Here is a 25,299-nt window from a genome sequence, read left to right as displayed (position 1 = left end):
TGTTTTGGTATCTGAGGCTGTTATTGAAGTAGTAGACTGAATACAGAACCAAGTAATTCAGTATTTGGCTCCTGCAGATCAAAAATGCTCATCTACTGATGTTAGAATTAAAGAGCCAAGCAAAAAGAAAGGGGTGTTGCTTTCTTTAATTTAGAGCAATTAAATAAAATCCAGGATCTAAATATTCCTTTGGGAAGGTACAGTCGTAACTACATTGTTTACACTTAATTGTAAGCACTGAAAAAGTTATTTGCACTTGTCCAACATTGAGGACTTCGGTTTTCATTCTTCTAGCCAGTTATGTTGCGGAGCTTACTAACTTGAAACAATTTAATGTGCATGCATTTACATAAGTGATGGGCAGTTGTAAGCATAAGAGGAAGAGAGTTAAGCAATGTTTGTTTAGTAGAGTACATTAGATCGTATCTTGTGTAAAAGTAGAAGACAATACAGCACTGTGGAGTAGGACACATAATTTCTTAAACTTGATTTTGTTTCTGATAATAAACCACAGCAAGGTACATGCATAAAATAACAACAAAAGATATTAATTGCCAAATGTTTAATTTAATTAAACCTTTTTAATGATACACAGTACAATGTATCCACTACTTTGCTAAAATTCACAACAAAAGCAGGTTTCATATGTTTAAAAATATTTTTCATAATAAATTCATAAATAGATGAAGGTAAAGTATAAAAAATTACCGTAGTATGCAAGCTTGCTCCCCTGTCTCCTCATATTCCAAATGATCTAGTCAGTATTGTGATAAGAAAGTTTAAAAGCAAAGTAGTTACTGATGACTAGAAATGTACAGCCTGCATCTCTTGAAGAAACCTTGAAGAACACCAACAGATTTGTCCTAGAAAATGCAGAATAATTTTAACACTGTTATCATTCAAACCCCTCAAATAATTTTGGAATGCAGTGAATGAATTCAATATGAATTAGAGATTTTTATTTTCTCCCCAACAGGTGTGTGAGCCAGACCCACTTGAATGCTATCTAGTCTCTGGAGTTGTGGGTTTTATATCTGTCAGATATCAGTGAGTGAGGCAGAAAAGAGGGAAAAGCTGGTTGACAGCACTGAGTGTATCTGACTATCAAAAATCTTAGCATTTCTCCTTACAGACTTATAAAATAGAAATCTTTAAAAACTGTTACAAATAACTAAATTCACCTTCTGATTAGTATATGTCTGTATCTACTTTATGTCTGGCAAGCAGGACAGTGTGTGATCTCATCTGTTGGCTTCCCCTGGTTATGAAATGGTATGCATATGTAGCACCATTCCAACACCTACCTCTATTTGGTGAATCCCTTATATTACACCACCAAACTGTATTAGCAAAGATATTCACCTCATCAATATTACTGCTCTCTTAAAAAAAATGTATATAGCATTTTATTTTGTAAAGTATCAAACTACTTTTCACACTTAGAATAATCTATTTTAATACCATTTATAAAGGGAAAAATGCTTACTTATGCACAGCACTGAAGTAGGGAATGAACATGAAATATACAGAATAATCAGGATGCTCTGCCTCTCACATTAATGTTGTTGGTTTGTTGGTTTGGTTTTTTAATAACTATTTCCCTTTAGTGCAAAACCAGTTGCATACAAGTTTTTGTGCCTTTTTTGCAATGGTAACTAGATGCTTTTGAAGAGATTGGTAGGTATCTGTCTGCAGCTTTAATGTCTCTGAAAATTCAGCTCTTAACTCACTTTTCAAAAGTACCTTCAAATTGTCAAGACAAGTTTGCATGCCATGTTCAAATGACAATCTTTCATACCCTTGTTTTCATATACAATAGTTTAGATACCCAAAATCACTCCCTCTTGCTCATAGAATTTATTGCAGAAAAAATAGGTGTTGATCACATTTTCTACATCACAGTGCAGTGTAATAGGCTGTTACTTAGTGGTTACTGAAAAGAGAGTGGCTTTTGGAAGTATACAGATTGCATTGGTCAGGTGCCTTAAAAAGACAATTTCTCAGTCTTCCATTTAATGTTTTCCTCTGCTTTTATTTGGAGAAGATAATCTTTGTGCTGTAAGTTTTGGGGTTTGTTTTGGGGTGGTTTTTTTGTTTTTGTTTTTTTTTAATTGATTGAATAATTAGAAATTGTAACTGCTAGCTTGCCACAATTTTGGTCATATATAAGGTACTTTCTCCAAGCTAAAATTTACAGAAACTTGGATCCTTTTAGCTAGCTGTTACATCTGAATAGTGTGTACTTTAAGATGTCTGAGTGAGTTCATGGGGTAATTAAGGTTTAAACTCCTAGTAGTAGAGTAGTCAATGATAGGGTGTACGTTCTTATGAAAACTTAAGATAGGTGACTACTGTTCTTAGTATTGTAGTCTAGACTTTAAAATTGAAAGATATAAATGTAGGATTTTTTTAATGTTACGTTTATAACTAAAGGAAAGTAGTTTGTTTGTAGTAATTTAGCTGTAAAAGCAAATTTTGAATGGGCTAGGTAAGTCTTAGACAGAAATGGTTAAACAGGAGCAGCTTTGTAAAGCTGCTGTGCCTACCAAATACCTTACCCTGACCTACACTACCTACTCAGAGGAATGATCGCAAAGCTGGACTTGATTGATTTCAAAGTACAGTGTATTATATACACACATTACAGATATTAAGTAACTGTCACAGGAGCAGGAGATTGATAGCTGTACATGTGCAAAACCCTCTTGATTATAGTCTATCTGATGGTCCTTCAGCGCTTTGTGATAGGAAGATTAATCCTCAGTTTTCTGTTAAATTTGAGGTTGAAAGAAAGCAGAAATCAGTGTCAGTTCAGTTGGGTAATTGAATTGGAAATAATTCAATTGAAATCTAAAAATATATTGCAAAAGAAACATGGAAAGTGACTTTTTTAGTGATAAAGAGAGCCTCAATAAATTTTTATCAAGGTATGATTTTTGGACCTTGTAAAGGTTTTCAAATGGTGTCCCAGGGGAGACAGACATACTTTTTATCTCATAATGGAAGGAATAGGTTCTAAATACAGCTTTAAGCCAACTTAACACCTCTCCAAATGTTAAACTAAGCTGTTACCATACACTTAACTAGTTTAGCAGTCCACTCTTCAGTATAGACAGCAGTCGAATTTCTGTGGTACAAAAAGCAAACAGCAAAACCCATAACTATTTGTGTAGTGTATTATTTTACCTTTGGGAAGGAAAGTATTTTCTTTGAACTGAGTAAGCATTGATTAAACCTAACACATTTAATTGGACTAAATAGAAAATCTTGCCTGACTATTACTCAGGCTTCACTTTTCTCATTCTTGTGAAGTGACTCTGTTCGCTCGTTTTCCACTGGCTGCTGACTCATATGGAAAAATAAGACAATTGTTGACATAGTCCGTCTTCAGCGATGCCTAAAGTTATGAATGTAATACAGGTAACTGCCTTTAACAGTATTCAAGTAATACAAACCCTTGTTAAAAACAACACAGTGGAAAAAAATCACAACCCTTTTGTGCTTCAAAGAACTATTTTTAAAGTGCATTTTAATATTTTTTCAGTCATATTAAAAAAATGCTATCTAAGGTCAGGATAGGAGAGCATGCTGGCTATTTATATCTAACCTCTGGCAACAATTCCATGGACAGTAAATACACATTTGGGTGGGTTGGTTTGTTTTGATTTTGTATCCCTGCTCTTTTTCCAAGTAAACTAAAATGAAACTATAAAAGAGATGCAGAGGGCTAAACTTGTGCTGGAAATCAGAACACCTAGTTGTGCATTAGTTTGGATTTTTTTTCTAAAGTACACAGTGGGGACTGCAATTAAATGCTCCATCTGATATTTTTTGCTGCTTTGAATAGCTCTATAACCCGATTCAATAGAGTTAAAAGAAATCCAACATTACCTGGCCAGTAAAAACTAAGATACCCAGGAGGCTGGTTCTCCAACTGGAATCTCAGTGGTATGATCAGCACCAAAAGATACCACAAAAATAAAACTGAGACAGTATTTCCAAAATCTATGCATCTCCTCTTACAGCATGGAAAAGGATTATCAAATCTGAGAACAGCCCAATCATAAAGCACTCTGCTCTGTGACTCTGAAGTCACTGTACTTCATACAAGTGTAATAAAATGTAACCATTAATCTGCATTAACAATGTAGCATCTTTTATTGCCAAATTTGTAAATCTAGACTGCCTTTTAGTTGATGAAACAACTTACTATCATTTGAGAAAGGATGATGAAGTGGTTATGGTGATTAGCCTCAACTTTGGGATTCATTTCCTTTCAATTCCACCAAGAACTACACATGCCCTCGGCTCTGTTGCTCTTTAATTGCCTCACTTCTTGTACAACAAGGGTTGGAATACAAGCTACATGGTCATCATCAGCTACTGGGGCAAAGCAAGTCATGTGAGAACTACCTCTTCGCAAAAGGGTACACACTTGCTCCACACTGGTTGCACACTCCGCCCATAACCTGGTTTGTTTCTGTGAAGTCTCCCCAGAGAATGACTGACAAGGGTTAAACTGAGCTCTCTCCAAGGCTGGAAGATACCAAAAGGAGAGTAACTTTATTTTTCAGTTTCACAAAGCATGTATTGTTCTCACTTCATTTTCCTCCAGCACACTGTTTACCCAAAATAATGCAGTAGGGTAAACTTCAGTGGTCTGTCAATATATAAATGTTTTGGAAGCAAGATAGGTAAAGATAAAACAATTTCTATTAATGAAATAACATATAAATTCATCTTGATTTAAAGAGACTCTCATTATAACATTAAGTAAAACAATCCCATAAAGAGAAACTAATAATGTTATTACCTCCCAGTTCCCTCAGGATTGGCATGAGATGGCAAAAGACATTCAAATGGTCAGCCTGCTGGGACTATGAGATTAAATAATGGAGGTATAAATCTTAGTGGGACAATATATACTGGGGCAAATCAAGGAAAGGCTTTAATGTTATTTAAGGGTGCTACTGTGTGACTGTATACATACTGTAATGTACTACTGCAGTAATGCATGTATATTGCACATGATGATCAGCTGTATTCTTGAGGTAAATATGATCTTCTTTAAAGGCAAACAAAAAACTGAGCAAGAGCTCCACTTTTCATGAAGTTCTTAGAAACCTATGTGGTATTAGCTGGGCTTCATTTAGTTCCCCCCCACTCCGCCCCCCCAAAAGTGATCTGCTTTCCAGTATGTGAGAGTGATAAAATCATTAGGACTTTTCCTCTGTTCTTAAGTATTTTCATTTTTTTAAAATTTTGTTTTGCAAAGCAAATGTTAGCAGATTTCTGGGCTGACGTTTACTTTGTATTATATTTACATAATAATAAATATTTGTACAAGTTCCATCTATGATGATGGACTGGATGAGTAACTGGAGATAAAATTAGCTTAAATCAAAATCAATACAAAGGATAACAATGCCCACGCTCCTGGGAACCACATTCTGCTGATGATTTCATTTCAGTATTTGCCTCTGCATTCCACTCCTAAGTGTTACAAGGCAGGGATCAATGTCCTCTTCTGCGTTTTTGTAATATTTTGCACACTTTGGGTACTGCCAAAAATAAATGATAAATACTAATGCAAATATGTGGATCTGCTTAAAAGCAATTACTGTACCATAGTCTTGTTAATGTTCAACTTCCAGTAAACACATTTCTTGGCAAATGTTTATGCTGTGAACTCTGATCATGCACTACTGAATTATTCACTTGATGTACATTAGTGCACGTTTGTAACCTAAGATTTGAAACAGGTTTTTACCCATTAATTTCAGGTTTAATGCTGCTCCCTCTCTTTACCCAAGGTATCCTTTTGGTTTCAATATGATTAATGGAATTAAACAACAGGACTGTCTTCCTAATACTTGAATTACATAGCTATGTGTGTGAATTGCGGATTTTATAAAAGTCTTCAGAAGGGGAGTGAAAACCTTTAAGTTACGTTTACTGTTTAATTTATTTCTGGTCAAGAAGCTATCAGCCTAGTGAGTATTGTGCTATTACCAATAGACAAAGAAAGGGTTTGGTAATTGAAATAGCCTTTTACTACTGACAGCCCAAGCACTGTCATTCATATCTGCTACTAACCTGAAAAAATATACCAGGTCTTCAGTCTATTTCTTCGTTCCCTTTTGTTCAGTTAGGTAGGGCATGCAAACTTGTATTACACTTGCTATAATATAGAAGAGCCAAGAGTTAGAAGACAAAGCTGACTTAAAGCAATAGTCTTAGTTTTCTGCTCATCTGAATTGGTGCCTTCATTTGAAAACATAGTGAACAAGTGCTGTATTTCATGTTTTCTGACTGAAACAGACTAACCTGCAGACAGTCTCAACCTTCAAGACTAGCTTAAGAGATATATGGGGGCAAACTGTAAGGAAAAGTATAGTGCTTGGTCTAATTCTACTTGTTTACTAAACAAACCTCAAAACCAAGGAAATGGATCAATAAATCCTCAGTTCTCCATCTACTGTAAAAAACACAATCATTCACTGACTGCACTGGAAGCAGGATTTGTGGTCATTTTGCATCTTGCTCCAGTTTTAAGATGAGTTACTATGTAAACTACTGATTTCAATCTGAGTAGTAGCAATACTGTTCTTAAATGCATGTGAATTTTTATCAGCATGGCTTAAATAATTTGGCACTAATCCTGCAAATAGTGGGAGGCTGAGCTTATCTGAGGGTCCACATTCAAGCATGCAGAACTGCAGGACTGTGACCTACAGATGTAAACTATAATATGTCATGACAAAAAGTCAAATGCTTGCTACTATTCTATATCTTAAGGACCATCTAACCAGGAGGAAAAGCAGTCACCAGGACTGAGTATTGGCTTGGACTGTCTTCATAGTTTCTCCCGAAAGTGGAATACAGGGTTTGCTAATCACTAACAAATCTAGAGTTCAGACAATTCTCAGTTGCAGTGTCTAGCTGCTGCTGGACGCTTACTGCCTGTTATCTTTGGATGCAGAACAGCTGCGAATGTCCTAGAAGACTATGCAAAAATACCGAGTACTGTAGCTCAACCTGTTCTTCCATATAAAACGTTAGAATTGTGAAAACTATATTAATTGAAAAATTTAAGGCCCTTTCACTCTTACAACTATAAAACTTGAAAACTAACCCCTTAGATGAGAAGCAAACAGGCTACAAAGTGTATGTAACACCTTGATTATCTACATCATAGTTTTTTTTAAAAAAAAAGAAAGACCAGAGAATGGTTTAATATTTTCTGAAGGAAGATGAATAGTATTGAAATTAGGATCCATTAGCCCTTTCTTAAATCTTCCTGTTTTTCATGATACTGGATATGATGGATGGCTGAAAACTGGTGTAGCCCTAGTAGCAAACCAATCCAGGTCCTTTTTGACCTGATCAAGATTTTGAAAAAAGACAAGTGACTTCACTTTAAGTGGGTGCTTTCTGAAAATGAGATCCTTCAGAGCATCAGGATTGCAAAAATCACTTGTCACCTCTGAACACCTTTGCTTTAACTGCAGAGTTAAAAATAATCCTGCTTCTGCTCCCTTTGCAAATCCATTTTTCTAAGGTGCTTGAGAGTGTAAATCCAGAGAGGACTGCTGCCACCTTCAACTGCATCTACAACATATAATACAGAGCTGAATCTGAAAGACAACTATGTAGAGTTGAATTATGAAAACTATTTTACTTAAACAATGTAGAGTTTTGATCAACAGTGAAAGATTTTTCCTGCCGAGTGTTTTCAAGAAATGAAAAGCAATTGGTAATTTGTGATAGGGAGAGGGAAGAAGTTGAGTACAAAGTTGGGAGGGAATCACTCAAAAAGATGCTGGTTTCTTACAACCAAGAAGCTGCAATGCATGCCGTGTTCAGCTATTCTGAGGTCTTCTTTCCCATTATGTGCCCAGATTGTATTTAAAGAGATGGTTTAAAACAAAACAAAACCCAAATCCACTTACGCCACTTAAGCAATAAACACTCTGGTAACATAATGTCAAATGTATGACCAGAATTAACCCTGTATATGACCATTAGGCACATGGCAGGAGATCATGGCTACCAGTCAGTTCAAGGTTTCTCCAGTTCCTGTTTCCAGTGGTGCAGGTCTTGAGTTGTGGAATGAAATTAAGAGACCTGAGGGCAAAAACTCAATGATACCCACTTGGAAAAGGGAGTTATCACTGTGCAAACAATAACAAATGAAATGAATCTACCCTCTCCTCAAGGCTGTATTTAAAATAACTACACTGGTCCAATCCTACTTTAAAGCAAGTCATGTGACATTGCTCAAGCCAATTTTTTTTGTTGTTAAAACAATAAAAAAATTGTAACAAAACCTGAGAGAAGGCTTCCCCACCTGGGCCTGTTCCAATACTAACTAGCAATCCATATGCCCCAGGACAGGCGACTTCTATTTGGTCCTGTATTCAAAAAGCTGGGAATTCTGACACTTGAAATACCTTTATCAAAGACACTGTCACTTTCTGGTCATTGGTGGAGTGCTGAGGATTTAAAGAGACACTGTCAAGATTGCCTATTCCAAAAGTGACCTCCTTTGCCAACAGTCCCATGCAAAATGCTTCAGAACTTTGGGTGTGTATCAGTCTTTTCCCCAACCATCTGTCTCCCCACCCCACATCACCAGTTCAAAGTTGTTTCCTCCACTTTTGTAATTTGTATGAAGGTTACAGAAAATAAAATGGTGGGGACAAATGTTGAGTAAGTTTTTCAGAGGGATTGACTTTTAGGACTACCTCTCAAGAGTCCCTTTTTAAAAATAAGACACCAAAGCAAACAGGATTGTGTCTAACTTCTACAAAATTGCTGGTTTCACAGGAGGAGGAAAATATGGCTACCATGCTACTCAGCATTAGGGTGAAGCACCATCTAAATTCCAGTAAAGTTAGGGATATCACCTAGCTCATATCAGCAACCACACCCCCAGCCTTCTACAACGTCTTTGCTGTCAAGCTTGATGCTGTCAGTATTCTTCTCACTGAACATAGGGCCTCCATGCCTCATCATGAGCTCTGTAGCCATCTTCACAAAAGCCTCCTCCACATTGCTGGAGTCTTTCGCAGAGGTCTCTATGGCACAGATGATATTATCATAGTGTTCAGCCAGACTCTGAGCTTCTTCCAGCTGAACCTCTCGAAGGTCACTTAGGTCAGACTTGTTTCCTGGAAGAAAAAGAGACAACAGAGTAATTTATAATGACTATTTATGTCAGAGTAAATACTTAGCAGGAGGTTCTCAGGTTGCCTAGAGAAGCTGCAGAATTTCCATTCTTGGAGATGTTCAAAATTTGACTGAAAAGGCCCTGACCAACCTGACATTAGTGTTGCTTTGAGCAGGAGGTTGGATTAGATAATCTCCTAAACCCCTTCCAAACTGTATTACTGTATGACTCATATAGGGAACAGAAATGTCAGTAACTGAAGAGCGGTGGCTGTAGACCTTAACAGAAGAAAAATGGACTAGAAATGAAAGCTAAAACCATTTTGTGAAAACAACAGCAGTCTGCTGGTACCTAGGGAAATCTAGAGTAGTACTGATATTGTATTAGCGGGTCTACAGGCCCTGAGAGCTACACGTGAGTCAGACACATAGGGGCTTGGAAGCAGAACTACTAGCAGAGGACTGACAAATCCCAATTGCCCTGAAGTCCTTCCGAAATCCCCTGGCTGCTGAAGTACGTGGGTGTTCCAGTTTGCCAAGACACGTCGGCTCAATATGATGGAGCTTCTCTGGGCCCTGGAAACCGTATGATCCTTATCATGAGAATAGCTCCACAGCAGCTGTGCCTCAGAACCTGGAAATCTTGGGTACTCAGTTCTCCATTAAGAGAGATGCAAAGTATTCAAAGCTAGCTTCTGATACAAAGCTGTCTACTTCTTAACAGAAGCTAATCAAAGCAAAACATTTCTGTTTTGATGAATCAGCACTTTCTAATTAAAAAAACATAGGGAAAATTTCCAATTGGATCTATTAAATACACCTTAACTTCAACCAAAAATAAAACTTCTAACCATCTCAAACAAGTACTGCAACTAATTACATTGTACAGTAACCTGTAGCGCTTGGTATTAATATTTTCAACTCACCAATCAGTAATTGTACTATGTTGGAACCAGCATACTTTCTCACATCCTCGATCCAGCGAGGAATGGACAGGAAAGAGCCTCTCTTGCTGATATCATAGGCTAGGATTGCTCCATTGGCGCTGCGGTAATAACTCTGCGTGATAGTTCTGAACCTCTCCTGGCCAGCTGTGTCCCAGATCTGCAACTAAATAAAACAAAGCATACAGTGAGACACTGGCTAGCAAGCTTTCCTGAATCAAAAGATAGGACTTGATTCAACAGCCTTGTTACAAATCTCCTTTATACCCAATACCTTCTGGCATCACATTTTTCTAGTCCTTTGTTCACAATTTAAGGATAATATACCCTGGAGAACCTTGTTGCACTTGGCTGCTCAAGGTTTATATCTGTATTGGTTGAGACACTCTGGGTTCTTGAATGTGAGCTCTAATGCACCTTTCTGTGGCAGATTATGAAATTATCACTTGTGTGGCCAGCCCTACCCCTTTGTCACCTTATCTAGCAGAGTTAGCAAAACAAGCTGTTAGCCTACAGCCAAGCCACTCCAGTTCATCAGCTAGTGTGTCACTGAAACTACAGCTGGGTTTTTCCCTAGCATATTGTCTGTGGTACTGACGTGGTTTTGCCAGTTCTGCTACAGGGGCAGTAACAACTGGAGTAGGATGTGCTGTTATCATCTGAGAGCACTGATGCTGTTTTATAAGGAAATATGAGACAATTAATATATATAGAATACATAAAATGTATAAAAGAATGTATAAAAGAAATGCCAGCAATTCTAGGTTTAAATAAAGTCAATCAAAGATCTAGTCAGTCTAGTCACCTGTCCTTTTTTAGGTGGCAGAACAGGCATTACATCTGGGCAGGAAGAAGAAATCCTTAGCTTACATACTTTTGCCTAAATCCAGCAGCATAAGAACTATGAGTTTAGTATCAGGGTTTGAGTTCCCAGTACTAGATGTTCCAGTGGAAGAAGCCAAATAACTCAGAGTGGACAAACACAATAACCTGCTCATAGGGAAAATTTCTCATTTAAATCCTATTGTTTTATAGGTTGTCTAATGTCCTGGAACATGATGGCTTATATTCCAGGAGCTTTTAATCTAAAGTAACTGTGGATGTTCTCATCCTCCATATGAATCTCTAACCCTTTTTGAATCCTTCAAAGCTCTTGGTGTCAATATATAGTAGCAATGAAACCAAAGAATTTCCTTTTATAAATTTTATATTTTCTGTCCTTCTGTTGCACTTTCACTTTCCTATCCCCAAATGATAAATGAGACCACTGCTTGTCTTTTTGTGCCATTCCTTATATTCTGCATCTCTTCTTAACTGAGACAGGACATGAGCAAATACTCCTGGATTTTTTAATCTTCCCATATTGTGGGCCTGTTAGTTATTATTTCCCCTCTCCGCGAACCTCTTTAAAATAAAAAGCTGACAACAATTTAACACAATGCGCCAGTGCTATTTTATGCCAAATAACGTGGAATCATTTTTCCATTTATTTCTTTTGCACATTAGTATTTTGCTTCTATCTTCTGACTCTGCTGCATGTTTGAGCAGTAACTTTCACGTTGGAAAAGGCTGTACTGATCAGATCACTTTCCTGTGCTACTCAAGCATTTAGATCCCAAATGATATATGTACAGCTTAAGAGAAATCAATCCAAGGAAAAAGTACTTCTCAGTCCTGCTAAGAGTTTTCTCAGAAAAGAGGAAGGGACTGTAATGGACTCATAAAACAGAAAACCACAAAGCAATGATTATTAATGGAACAGTTAATAATTTAGAGCAGTCCACACACAATTACTAGACATAAGGAAGTTCATGGCAGGTTTATGTATGATGTTCTGTGTACTCAAGTCCCCCATTAGACCTTTGTGTTTGTTACGTAGTTTTAAATCTCAGTGCTTGATTAGGTCAAGTGAAAAACAAGGCTAACGATGATTACCCAACTTTTGGGAGAGGTCCAAGAGATTCTGTGCATACAGAAGAATTATAAACTTTTTAAATTAAAAAAAAAATTTGTTTTAGCTTACACTTTTCACATGGTATAAATAAAAGTGATTTACCTGCAGAGTGACTGAGCAAGCCAATCTCACGCCTTGTGCTGTATATGGGATTTTAAAAATCTCTGTGTAAGTACGTTCCATAGAATCACAGAATCATTGAGGTTGGGACAGATTTTTGGAGGTGACAGATCCAACTGCCATCTCAAAGTGGGGTCAAAATTTAATTCTTCCAGGAAGAATTGCTCCATGATTTTCCCAGGGACCAAAACAAGCATGACCAGCCTGTAGTTCCCAGGATTTCTTGGCCTTTCTGAGGATGAGTACAATTTTTGCCTTTCTCTGGTCCTCCCCAATTTCCACAGCTTTTCAGTAGTGATAAGAGCAACCTCAAAATGTCACCAGAAAGATCTCACAGCACCCCCCCACATTTTTTACTCAAGCATTTATGTCTGTGTGTTCACAGGACTGAATGTACAAAGTTGCTGAAGCCCTGAGTGTCCTGCTAGGAACAGCACAGACCACAGGTTTGACCTTCTCAGGAGCTCAAACAGCAGTCTTCCTCCCAGCCCACATCCTCCAGGTAAGCTCTCTCCCTCAGGCATTTGAAGTTCATGCTCCCCTACTTGTCACTCTTCTTTTGTGTAAGGACTCCGAATCATTTAGCTTTTTACATGATCTTCAGTTTGTTGTGGTTTTGCTTTCATTGCTGAGACTACAGTATGTATTAGACCCATAAGCAGATACTTTCTTTGCAAACATACCAACTGACACACCTGTTTGTCACTGTTCCCATCGCTTCTGCTGGCAGAAGGAGCCAGGTGAGTGCTCACTCTTTGCTTCAGGGAAAGCCAGTCAAATATGGGCATGGTTTAATGACTTGCTTAAGCCAAACTAAGACAATACTGTCATCAAAGACTTGCCATCCCAGCTGCATATCCTTGCTCTCTCCCTGCATTGAAACTAGCACCAGTTAATCTGATTCACCATATAGCTTAATTTACTGATGTAACTGAAAAACAGGGTTTTTCCTTTTGTTTGAAGGGTTAACACTAATTACACAGCCACATGGTACTGAAAGCGTGCAGACTGCACAGGGAGGAAGGTGCAACGATCCTTTAGAGCAATGGCAAAGGTGTCTTGAAACAATCACAAATATGCCCCTTCATTTGAACTTGTTGCTGAAGGTGGGTGTGAAGCGATACAGTAACCTCACCTGAAGCTGAGTAAGGAGTCCTTGTACAGTCTCCTCTGGCAGACCTATACAGAGATGGTAGCTTCAGCTAGTACCAATCAGTCTGTCTTGTAGCATGCTCAGTGTGCAAAGGTACTTCTCGGGGGGCTAATAACAACTCGCGTCTTACAATCTGGAAGCTTGAAAACCTACCCGTCACATTGTTTGAAGTTTTAGTAACTGTCTTATTTTAAGTCATTAGGAACACACACTACAGACACACAGAGAATATGCAAGTATTATGAACCAGGTTACCTAATTAAAGCAAGCTGTATTCCTAATGGCAAAATATAGCTAATTTGCTTGACAGCATCTTTAGAAAACTCTTATGAAAAATATTTCTGTGTAGCACGAATCAGTCTGATATATGATAAAAAAAAATTAAGTCATTAAAAAATACCAGTTCTGATCCTAAGTAAACACTTTTTTCTCCAGTAGGTGTACAGATACATTTCAGAAAATTCTCTTAAAAAAAGAAACATGACAACTATATATATGCCAATTACAACTATAATTTAAAACCACCATTTCATAGTAAAAATTTTTTATAGTCTCTCTGTTAAACTATATTAACAGATACGTAAGTCTTGACAAGAAATAACAATTGCAAATTCTTTGGAAAAAAGTAGTATTTCATGTAAAAGCCCCTCAATGTAAGTTAGATGTTAAAATCGAAATATTAAATGAACTTTACTAGCCACAGGTTACAAAAAAGATACAATCATATATATTTTGTGTTGTATAACCATATCACATATAGGGTATGTGACACAGTTCTTATTTATTTCCTCAATTTAAGTGCTTCAGCTTTGTCAATAATGTGATTGAAGCCACGTCTGTCACTTAGTAACCTTTTTAAGCAATTTCTTATTTTGTAATTACTTTGGCAACAATTTTGGTGTAAGAAAGACAGAAGTTGGGATTGCTGAATTGTGTTAAATTCATCTGAGGATACCAAGAAAAACCACCTACGAAATAAGAGATTGGTAGCAGGCCTTCAGGGGGACCATCTCTAGTAACAAATGAGGACAGGATAAAGAACAGAGAATGAATACTCATTGTTCAGAAGGAATACGACAGAATACCCTAAGTGAGCAAAGACAAGGAACCACCTTTCTTGTGCTAATTGTTTCACTATTGAATGCCCATTTACTTACAAAAGCTGGTTATTTTGATCAGCTTTTAGCTTTGAATTTTTTGGACAGCAGAGCCCTTAGCACTGGCTGGTACTGAATAGAGCAAAGCACTAAACCAACTATTAACTCCTGTAAGATTTTTCATGACTTCATGTAATCACCATAGAATTGGAGCTTTCTGAAAGTACATTAGACAGAGGCTTGAACATCTTTTCATGTTTGCTTTTTCATCTCTTCCTGTTGGGAAGGAGTATACAGGGAGTGTAGGTCATTCACCCCTTGCAAGGATGCAGGCTAGGGTCTGACTGGCTGGGGAGCAGCTGTGCCGAAAAGGCCCTGGGGGTCTTTGGAGACAGCAAGCTGAACAGGAGCCAGCAGTGTGTCCTGGCAGCACCCTGTTACAATACAGGAGCTGTATTGACAGGAGTGAAGCCAGTAGATCAAGGGAGGTGATTATTCCTCTTTTCTTGGCACTTAATAGATTCCAGCAAAATTAGTGTCCAGTTTTGGGGCCCCCATACAAGACAGACATTGAAGAACTGGAGCAAGTTCAGTGGAGGGCCATCAAGATGGCCAGGTAATCAAAGCACACACCCTGTGAGAAGAGTCTGAGGGCAACAGGCTTATTCAGCATGGGAGAGGGATTTGAGATGACCTATTAGCTGCTGTCCAGTACCTATGAGAAGGTTATCAAGATGACTGAGCCAAGCTCTTCACAGTGGCACATGATGGAAAGATGAGAGACACCAGAGAAAAAATTGAAACAAGGAATGTTTCAACTTGATGTAAGGAGGAAAACAGAAGGTGGTAAAATTTATGGTGGGTCTTTCTGGAAGATCATTCTGGGATATCTGATTAGGCTTAAAGAAAGCAGGCTTTCAACTATAGAAAGGGTTGAAAATGGTGAGTGACAGGTTGACCAAAGAGCACAGTAAATGAGTATTATCAAATGGTTTGATGTGGATTCTTCTTGCCTTGATAAACATATTGTTTATCAAAGGTTAATGCTTAACAAATAGCCTCCAGACACATTCAATTTATCCCTCCCTTACTTCCTACCTTATTTATTAAGTACCTTCCTGATTCTTCTAAAGTATCATGGGAGTTCAGGTTTACTTTTGCTTGTGAAGCAGCATTAATAGTAACCAAGTACATCCTATAGCTGTTACCTTCCTTTACAAAGATGGAAATGTCACTTTTGTGCTATGAATTCTTCAAAATGTAGCAACTTCCATAAAACTTCCCAGTAGTGAAGCAGTGGATGCAATGACCATGCTAAATGATTCTTAATAAACTGACTGTGTCCAAATCCTATCATCTCAAATGAAAAACAATAATATATATTTCTGTACACTGGCAAACCACAACACTTGCTCCTAAAAGGACTTACAGAAACAATCTTGCAACTTAATCTATACAGTTTTTGCCAAAAGCAACCAAACTAACATTTGTATGGCAATGTATTTCAATTTGAAGTGATATTCCTACACAGAACAGTTACGATAAACTGCTCCATTCAAGTGTTTCCCTATAAAATTTTCAGAGAATGAGGAATCCCTCTTTGCTGGGAATGCAGCATTCCTGTTTGCTCTAGCGTTACGAGTGTCAAAGTAGTTGACAGAGAAGAGAGCTACACTTTCCTCTGAATACCAAAGAATATTGCTTCTGTGTAATAACCAATAGCTTAATTTGTTTGTTTAGCAATATTATTAAATACATCCCTCAGGAGACAAGACAGTTAACAAGTCATAATTTTATATTATTTGCGATTTGGCCAGATGACAACACGTTACATTTTGGGCCATTCTGAAAGGAATACAGTTACAGCCATGAGGCCTGAATAAAAGCAAAGAATCTAGATATCATATGGACTGAAAAAGCTTGTAAATTAAAAAGTGCAATGATACATAAAGAAGTATTTGTTATAAAAGGAATGTGTTTGTTTTCAGATGTTCTTCTCTCCTGCTGCTTTCTGAAAGATACAGTAGGAAAAAACCCTATGGCATAAAGGAAAAAAATATTCACTATATGTAAAACACTATGAAATGACAGCATAAAGTAGACATAAAGATACTCAATTAATTTATCAGTTCACAGGAGGAAATTCATCAAAAGAAAAGGAATTTTGTTATTACTAACCACGATTCATGGACTTGGATTTAGGAATGTCCTTGCCTACCATTATGTAAAATCTTAGTTCCACTCTTTTATAAATATCTTTTCTTACAGTGACATAACAGTTACAAAACATTTTTGTTCTGTTTGCCAGATTCTTTCTATCACTCAAAGAACAAGTAATTATTTTATCACTAAGACTTTAATCACTATGCATTAAGTCAACAACCACAACTTTTGGGAACTGCAGTCTGTACTCTAGGATTTAGCCAGCTAAGAAGGAAGTATTTTAGAGAGAGTAGTACGCCATAATTTCAACCTGTTAAACAGCATATACTAGAGTATTCTTTTTTAAATGAAGATAGATTGCAGACATTTCATAAAGCTGATGGGGCGAAATTCGGGATATATGCTGATCAGAATTTGCCTTTGTGATAAAAATCAAGGTGGTCATCACAGGTAGCTTTGACTTTGAAGTTCCATTAGAACCCGGTGTGCTAGATCTGCCAAATCCCTGCCTGGCTCTGTGCCACGCAGCCTGCCTTTTAGCTCCAATGCCTCCAAGAACCGATGGCTCACAACAGCCTGTCCCAGAGGCAACTGGCTTGTATAATCCCACTGGACAATACCTCAAACTGCAATTGGAGATCTTGAAGAAAGAATAAGAAAAGAAACAGAAGACTGGATGTCACAGACAAGCTTACATATTCTTCCTCTCTGGAAGTGGTAAACCTCTGCAAATCATGGTTAGCGCACATTGGGGAAGCTTACGATATCAGCAGTTTACTGTTTTGTTTCTAAAGAGAAAGCTGCAGTTATCAGCACTGTCCATGAATAGCTCCTTTCTCAAGCACTAACATCTCTTTATATATGAAGTTTAGTCAGCTTCAGTAGCTGATGAAGCAGTAGTGTATGAAATGTCTTGAGACACTTGAAAGAATACAGCTTTAAGATGTAAGGAAAGCCACAAGTTAAAAAAAAAGTTATTTGCAGAACCCTAACCTTTAGTATCCCAACATGCTTCTTTTCCCTTATCCAACAAAAAGGCATCAAAAGGAAGTGAGACTTAAAATCCTTGGGCTCCAAATGTTTCAGAAACATTATGTAACTGTAATGACAACATCTGAGTTTTAAATAGAAAGGGACACTAACACAATTAACCTTAAAATATTTGTTTCAATCTCAAAATAAGTGTCCGATTCATACTCACTCAGTTGTGTTATAATACTATTCTTAGCCTGACTAAAAATGAAGCTTAGGCCACTGGGGATGTGGAGCAGGTAGTGTTCAAAAGCTGCTTGGGACTTTTTTTACACACTATTGTTTTGAAGGAACTTCTGAAGATAAGTTTATATAACATTATAAAATTTGGAATTTTCTCATTCCTGCATCATTTGCTAAAAAGAAAACAAGCCTTCAGATTCCTTATGAAGATACTGTCCTGAGTAGCATACACGCATAATGAAATCGGAGCAGCACAGAGAATCACTTGGCATGCTTTTGTAAGACCTTTTTGTAAGGTCAAACAAATCTTATTTTAAACATGTCCTGAACATCTCTTGATTTGAGGCATCCCCAATAACACTTTATCGGAAACTCTTTTAAACAAGTATGTGTCACGTGACTGAGACAGAAACAATGAGAAGCACAGTGCATCTGTTGCAGAGCACATGCACAGGCTTGTTTACTAACGGGTTAGGATATGATCTGTTCAGATAGCTAAAGTGCTCCTCCTAGAAGCATTATAACCTACAGCAAAACCAAATTTGTAAAACGTGCAAGATATACACACCTACTTTATAAGGGAGCTCACAAAAGTATAATAAAATGCCTCCTTATTTTCTGTTTCCTATAGCATGCTGAACAAACCTACCCAGATTAGATGGACTGCTCTGAAATCTCAATCCAACTGGAAAAGCCTGACTGGAATTTAAACTTCACAAACAACCCACACCTTAACAGACCAAACAAAAAAACTCCAGGCAAATGTTTTCATATTCTAGCTGTGTCCCTGATACAGCAGCTAACAAAAATGTCTGTAAAGTAAATCAGCAACAATGTTGGATTAATTTGCCGAAGTAATGCTTAAAATACTCTTCTTTAATCTGTGCATCCCTAATTTTTCTTCATAGTGGAAGTACAGAACAATCCAAAGAAAAAGAAAGCCTCAAGAGCTTGCATTTTCTTACTTGCTTTTTGTAAAATTCCTAGAAATAATCCACCACAGGTTTTGTTACAGACTGACTACTAATACAGGAACATTCAGGTGTAAGTACTGGCAATATGAAAAAGCACACCTAGGACAGTTGGGTTATTTCCTGGGCTAGTCCTCCCCTACTCCTGAAGTCTGTGGCCGAGACCCCTGGCACCGGGAACAGACACATTTGTCACTTCCTATGTGCCTGGCATTTAAATGGAGCCAGTTTCCAATCTTAAAGGAGAAACCCTACTTCTAACAGCTCACTTGCTAGAAAGCACAGAAGAGGTACTAATAGCACAAAGAGAAAATCCGAGTTTCCTTTTCAACTGCTAACCCCAGTTATACATGATAGGAAAAGGTATAATACTACCAAGAAAATAAACACCTTTGCTAAATGTGGAACTTCTAATCCCCCTCCTTTTCCTAAGAAACGCGAGCCTTCATTTCTTCCATTTTCTGCAAGTTTCTCTGCTTAATGTTCCGCTCACCAAAGTTAATTTATAAGAAAAAGACAACAGAGGACTTTGACACCTACTTTGGTAAACACAGACCAAAATTCAGCTGCAATTACTGTGCTTCTGTGTCACCACAGAAACTTTACAGTTTCGTGATCTTTCCCAGGCAGTGACTGCATTAAGTTCTTTTTAGTCCCACTGGGGATAAGTAAGGGTAGTTGTACGACTCCGTTCCAGAGGGGGCTGGTAAAGGCATCTATCCCAGCAGCCCCCTACAAACTGCAGGTGCTTTAAGCCTTTTTTTCTCTGCTGTTTGATCACGCTTCTGTGCTCAGAGGCCCTGTCTGTTGTCGGGCATCTGTGCCACTGACAGTCTGAGGGCAATTCCACTGGGTAAATGTCCTACCCTCTTTCTAACCCTAACGACTAGCTCATTTTCTCCAGCTTAAGAAAAGCGGAAGTCAAATTCAGGGTTGATGTGTTCTGGTTTGATAAGAACTATGAAAGCTGCGCTTTCTGAGACAGCCTGTGAACAGTGTCTTAAGATAACCCAAATATGCCTAATTTAACAGCCACTCCCCAGCCTCTCTCGATCTGCTAGTTCCACATCCCTTTCTGGCAACGCGACAGTCCAGCTGAGGTTGCTCCTGGCTTCTAAATAACCCGTCGCCAGCAGCCTGACTGAAAAGAGGGGTGCCGCAGTTACGGTACGAGGGAGGTCGAGCCCGTCCTGAAGCGCGGGCTGGCGACGGGGCTTTTGCCAGCGTTCGCGCGGTGCTACCGAGGAGCCAGCCCGGCGTGCGGCCGCACAGCGGATCCTGCCGTAGCAAAACAAGTTAACGGATGCGCTCGGTCCCTCCTGGCCCGCAGGAGCTCTTTGGCAAGGCGGCACCGGCGCCGAGCAGCCCGTCCGCCGAGCCCACGGACGAGTCGGCAGCGGGACGGGGGCGCGGGCAGCGGGAGCTGCCCTCAGGCGGGGCACCCCGGGCGGGCGGCACCGCTCGCCGCCAGCCCCCCGCCTCGCCGCCGCCGCCTCCTCCGGCAGCCGGGCCGGGGCCGGGCGGCCCCGCCGGCATCTGGGCGGCCGTGCCGGCCCGGAGCTGCGCGGGGCCGGGCCGGGCGGTGAGCCGCAGCTCCCCCTGCCCCGCAACCGGAGCGGCGGGGTGCGGGGCCGCTCCCTCCGCTCACCTTCACCCGCTTGCCCTGGATCTCCAGGCTCTTCATGGTGAAGTCCACGCCGATGGTGCTGCCCTGGCGCTCGGCGAAGGCCCCGGTTTTGAAGCGCTGTACGAGGCAGGTCTTGCCCACGCTGGCGTCCCCGATGAGCACCAGCTTGAAGAGGAAGTCGTAGCTCTCCTCCGGGTCGGGGCCGGGCCCCGCCGCCGCCGCCGCCCCCGGCGCTGCCGGGCCGGGCATGGCGCTGCCGCCCTCCGGCCTTCCGCCCTCCGCCGCCGAGGGGAGCCGGGCTCTGCGCAGCGCCCGCCGCCCCCCGCCGCGCCGGGCCTAGCGCTGGGCCCGCCTCCCGCCCGCCCCCGCTCTCTCTCCGCCCCAGCCGCGGCGGCCGCCTCCCGGGCATCCCCACCCGCCCGCCCGCGGCCCGGGCGGCGGCGGCGGCGGCGGCGGGCGTTCGCGGAGCGCAGGCTCGGCTACCGCCTGGGGCCCCGCGCCCGACCTCGCCGGCCGGCGGCCCGGGTCGGGGGGACGCCCAGCCGGCTCGCTGCGGCCCTCCCGCCGGGGCCCGGGCCCGCCGTAGGCCGCAGGTCCGCCGGCGGGCCGGTGCCCGCGGGGCCTGCTCGGGTCGCGGTCCGAGCGACGTGGAACCGTCGTCTGCGGGCAGAGGCGCGCCTTAGACTCGGCTGTCCCCAGTGGCGCTGACGAGCCGTTAGTCGCTGCCCGCGCCCCGGTCCCGCGCGGAGGACCTGCACATGCCGGGCTTCGTCCGCGGTCTTGCCGGAGTGCCATGTTTTTGTGATGCATTCCTTCTGAGACGTGTTTTACGGTTGCTGACACATCGAAATAAACAGGTGCGGTTGCCGTTAAGTCATCCAGGAAGTGCAGCTGATGTGCCTCGTTGGCTTTTCACATTTAGGTCTGAGCTGGGGTGTGGTTTGTTTCCAGAGTCGCAATCCAAGGCTCAGGGCTACGGTTTTCCACCGCCGCAAGATGCTGCGCTGCCCAGAGACGCCCTTACAATGGTTCACATCATGCTACGTGTCTTATGTACGCACCTGTAGATGTGTGATTGTATATTGCACTGTAAACCGGTTATGTGTATTGAGATAAGTGTATCTCGGCGATCTGGAATTGCTTTGTGTTTTAACTGCGACCTGGGTTATCTACGAAACAAACTGCTCTCTAATAGGTACTCTCCTTTAGATTATGTGATGAGTCAAGATGCTAATAAAAATCAGCTTTACTAATAAAATATTTTGACACAGCACATTTTGTTATTCTGTTCTTTGTCACAAATATTTGCTAAATTCCACCCTTGTAGTTTCCAGTGATAAAGGTGTGAAATGAAACTGTTTAATGGCAGAGCATGAGAGTTAATTTTTCCCGTAGGTAGTTGTGCAGGAGGAGAACAACCTGATCTGTGACTGAGCCAGCATAGACTGACCAGGCCAGCTTGCCTTGAATTGCTCTGAATCAATGTACTTTTGGGTGGCTTCATGATTATTCCTTTTCAGGTCTGGATATATGTTTTTGGTGATCCATGGTAACCTTCCAGCAAGAGCAGAGGTGTGAGTACTCTCTGTCAGGCTGGAACAAAGGCTTTCTGTTCCTGGTAGCCTGCAACTCTGAGTTAAGCAGGCCTCTGAATTTTAGGATATTGATCAACCAGGATGGAAAAAAATGTTAAAGAGGAAATAAGACATCACTGTGCATATGCTGTTGTGCTAATTAGCACTTTTTATGTTTTCAGTGTCTGAGCAAAGCACTTCAGGGAATTTAGATTATTTAGGAAGAAACATTGCTAGAGATGTCGGTCTTTAATATTTAGAATTAATTGTGTGACCTCATTTTCATGGAAAAACAAAGGTACTGCTTCCATGAAGAGAATTATAAATAGGATATTCCATTATCCTTGCTATAGAGTATTACAGACTTTTTTCTATTAACTGTCATTGTTGCTGCTTGTCATCATGACCTTTTAACTGCTTTTAAAACAAAGAATTCCCAAACAAAAACCATGAATTGTCACATTATGTTGTTATGCTTGTGTGACGGATCTTTCATTAGTTGTCTCAAGTTGTGAAAGCTGTAAATAGTGGTTTGAATGTTAAAATGCTTGTCTTGTCTTTGAGTAATCCCCAGATTCCATTGGGGTTAACACCTGTTTCATGCAAAGATTAGGAAAACCAAAACGGGGTTGAGTCAATTCCGGTCTGTATTTGGCTGTATTTGGGAGTCATTTGTCAGAGAAAAGTAGAGAGTGCGAGGAAACGCTCTCTTGTACTCTCTCTACTAGTGCTACTCTAGTAGTCACTAGAAAGCAGTACCAAAACATCGTAGAAGACCCCCTATGCTGGCCTTAGTCACAGTTTCCTTCACACTCGGCTAACTCAGTTCGACATGAGAAGTTACATTTCAATTCTAACAAATGGGTTGCGCTGCAGAGCCTTTGCTACAGGTACGAGGTTGCTTGCAGTTTCCACATTTCATAGTGGAATTTGGGTGGTGAGACTGTATTATATTTCAAAGCGTCTGCTTGAGATTTGGACTTACAAAGCAAATTAAGTTCTGAACTTCTAAATAAACATATACAGGGATCCCATATGAAACACTGAAAAAACACAAAGAAGAGGCCTAAAATATATTATCAATTCTTCTGCAGCACTCTTTGAAGGAGCAGAGGGTAGGGGTTCAAAGTAAATTTTGTAACTATGCAATGACTCCATAAATTTATAGATTACTGTAATTCTATGCAGTAGCAAGCATTCATTCTTAATAACTTCCAGTGTGGACATAGAACAGTTGCCAAAATTGTTCATGAAAACCAAGATGACTTGAATTATAGCATGGTTGGTACATTGTTTATACTGTGTTCCAAGATAAATCTTTCAGCAAAGTTCAACATTTCCTCCTTGTGTTTATAATGCAGGCATATTATTTGAAGTGTTAACACTCCTTATGTGGTAAAAACTTTCTTTGGTTAGATTTTGGTTAAAAGAATGTTTAAGTATCTGTACTTCTTGATAGCTTTATAGCCTGCCATTTTACAGCTGAGTCAGCTTGAATGGATTTATTTTTTTGAGAAAAGTAGTAATGTATTGTACTTTCTTTTTTAAAAGGGATAACTGTTAAATAGTTAAATGTTTACATTTTTTAGTTAAATGTTTACATTTTATAATAAATATAATATATACAAAATAAGAACTACTTATTTGTGTCTGGGTTTGGGGTTTTTTTTGGAAGTCATAAAGTCATATTCCCATGCTTACCATTACCTGACATGGCCCCATATATTTGATGCATAAATTCTTGGTTGTGCATATTAGATCATACATGTTTTGTGACTCTTGAGTTTATCAAAGCAAACTGCTCTTCTTCCCATCTTATAATAGTTTTGATATTTTTTGAGATTAAATACTTTTACTCTTTTAAAATTTACATGTTTGTAATCATCTGAGCTCTGGCTTTGTACTTCCAGACAGTGTGAGGTTATCTTGAAGAGGTCTTAGATTTCAGTTTACCACAGGTAATGCTGTCTGTTTGAGTCTGCTGAGTGATGTAGCCTGCAATATTATGGGGTGTGTTCTTTTACAAACATTGATCTGAATTTTAACCAGACGAATTTTGTAATAGTAGACTGTTTGGTAATTCAGTCTAACATGAATCACATGCTGATTTAAGCATACTTGTGTTCAGAACTTTAAAGTTTAGCAGTGTTTGATGTTTGTCAGTTAAAATGTTAGTAGTTTTATTCTTAATTTGTTAATATTTTAAAGCCTTTTTGAGCAAAAAGAGAATTAGGAAAGTTACCTGAGTGTTTAATGTTTACAGGAGAGACAAAATTTTGTCCTCTCTGTGGATGAGGTGTAGACCTTTTAACGCATTTGCAGAGGGCTAAGATGAATGAATGTTTTGAAGACTGTCACTAGTCAACAGAAATTCTTTCTGTACATGACAGCCTCTTTTCCACGTCTGTATTCTGTGTGAGAAGTAATTGAGGAGCAGCATATAGATGGATATGGTCTTTAAGGTAATAGTAAGAATCATGATTAATTGGGAAGCCCCACAGTTTTTCAGTGAGTTTTTCCTGGAGAGCCTTATGTGCTCATTTTTTTCTACACTCAACCCTTTGTCCCTCAAAGCTGCAGTGGTCACAGCACTTGGAAGACTCCTGGAGTCTTGCAAAATGATGTCGCTTAGACCTTGTATCGCTTGTGGCCTATTCTAGCAAAAATTTTGCTTTTGCCTGGTGTTCTGTTATTGTACTAGCACAAGTGGCAGTGAAACTGCCAAGTTATAAGGAAGTTGCTGACCAACAAAAAGGGATTAATTTGGGGTCTGAAACTTCTCCAACCAAGGATTTTTATTGAGTACTTCTCCTTGTAATCTTACAGATTACCTTGCTCTGAGAAAATTTTTAGTGCCTCCCTCATGAGTGATTCCTAGCAATGAAACAGCTTCCATTATGCAGTTGTTCAGCAAAGTGTATGACTTTGTCATGTGTGATGTGTTTGTTACCCAACACGAGTGTTAAATTTGTTATCAGCCAAGTTTCAGAAGAAGCTAGTAATAAAGAAATTCTAATTGCATTCATGAGGTTTTCCAAGTTATGCATTTTTAGTATTAGAAGCCATAAGCTGTTTCAAGTTCCTTTCAGATGACTCAGTTGTGGATACTGGCTTCATTGTCATTTGAAATACTATATTTGTATACATAGCTTAATCACCTTCTGGATGAATGCAATGCGAATTCTCTTCTGCTTAGTTTCTAAAGGCTTTTATCAGTCTTAGTCACCCATCCATTTTCCTTGTGTGTATTCTATTGAGAATGAAAGCCAGTCATTGCATGGGTCTGATCTCAAAGAGTGGAAGAGGACAC

The 25,299-nt window shown here is 39.8% G+C and overlaps 1 protein-coding gene and 1 long non-coding RNA gene across 3 annotated transcripts; one reads left to right on the top strand and one right to left on the bottom strand.

Moving 5' to 3' along the window:
- Window positions 1–547: 547 nt before the first annotated feature.
- Window positions 548–20,732, bottom strand: RAB43 (RAB43, member RAS oncogene family). Of its 2 annotated transcripts, XM_049826500.1 has the most exons (4): window positions 20,437–20,732; window positions 10,098–10,281; window positions 8,910–9,173; window positions 548–6,181 (listed from the first exon to the last, which is right to left on the bottom strand). In XM_049826500.1, exons 1-3 carry the CDS (start codon window positions 20,662–20,664, stop codon window positions 8,920–8,922), a joined length of 666 nt encoding a protein of 221 aa, XP_049682457.1. In that variant the 5' UTR covers window positions 20,665–20,732; the 3' UTR covers window positions 548–6,181; window positions 8,910–8,919. The 2 variants fall into 2 exon arrangements, with proteins under 2 accessions (XP_049682457.1, XP_049682456.1); XM_049826499.1 differs by having other exon boundaries at window positions 548–9,173.
- Window positions 20,733–20,946: 214 nt separating this feature from the next.
- On the top strand, window positions 20,947–21,688 carry LOC126049736 (uncharacterized). Its single transcript, XR_007509299.1, has 2 exons — window positions 20,947–21,272; window positions 21,367–21,688. It is a non-coding gene; the product is annotated as an uncharacterized LOC126049736 (long non-coding RNA).
- The last annotated feature ends 3,611 nt before the right edge of the window (window positions 21,689–25,299 follow it).

This window comes from Accipiter gentilis, chromosome 23 (assembly GCF_929443795.1).
Source record: "Accipiter gentilis chromosome 23, bAccGen1.1, whole genome shotgun sequence".
NCBI lineage: Eukaryota > Metazoa > Chordata > Aves > Accipitriformes > Accipitridae > Astur > Astur gentilis.
The sequence above is the reverse complement of the archived record's forward strand: the minus strand, read 5'-3'. Positions and strand labels throughout refer to the sequence as shown.

Bases quoted from the DNA above. Each gene is read 5' to 3' on its own strand.
- RAB43 (XM_049826499.1), bottom strand. From the start codon at position 20,664: ATGCCCGGCCCGGCAGCGCCGGGGGCGGCGGCGGCGGCGGGGCCCGGC. The intron at 10,282-20,436 runs GTGAGCGGAGGG...TGTTTTATTTAG, and splicing joins TCCAGGGCAAGCGGGTGAAG to TTGCAGATCTGGGACACAGC. The intron at 9,174-10,097 runs GTGAGTTGAAAA...TTTTTCTTCCAG, and splicing joins CATAGTACAATTACTGATTG to GAAACAAGTCTGACCTAAGT.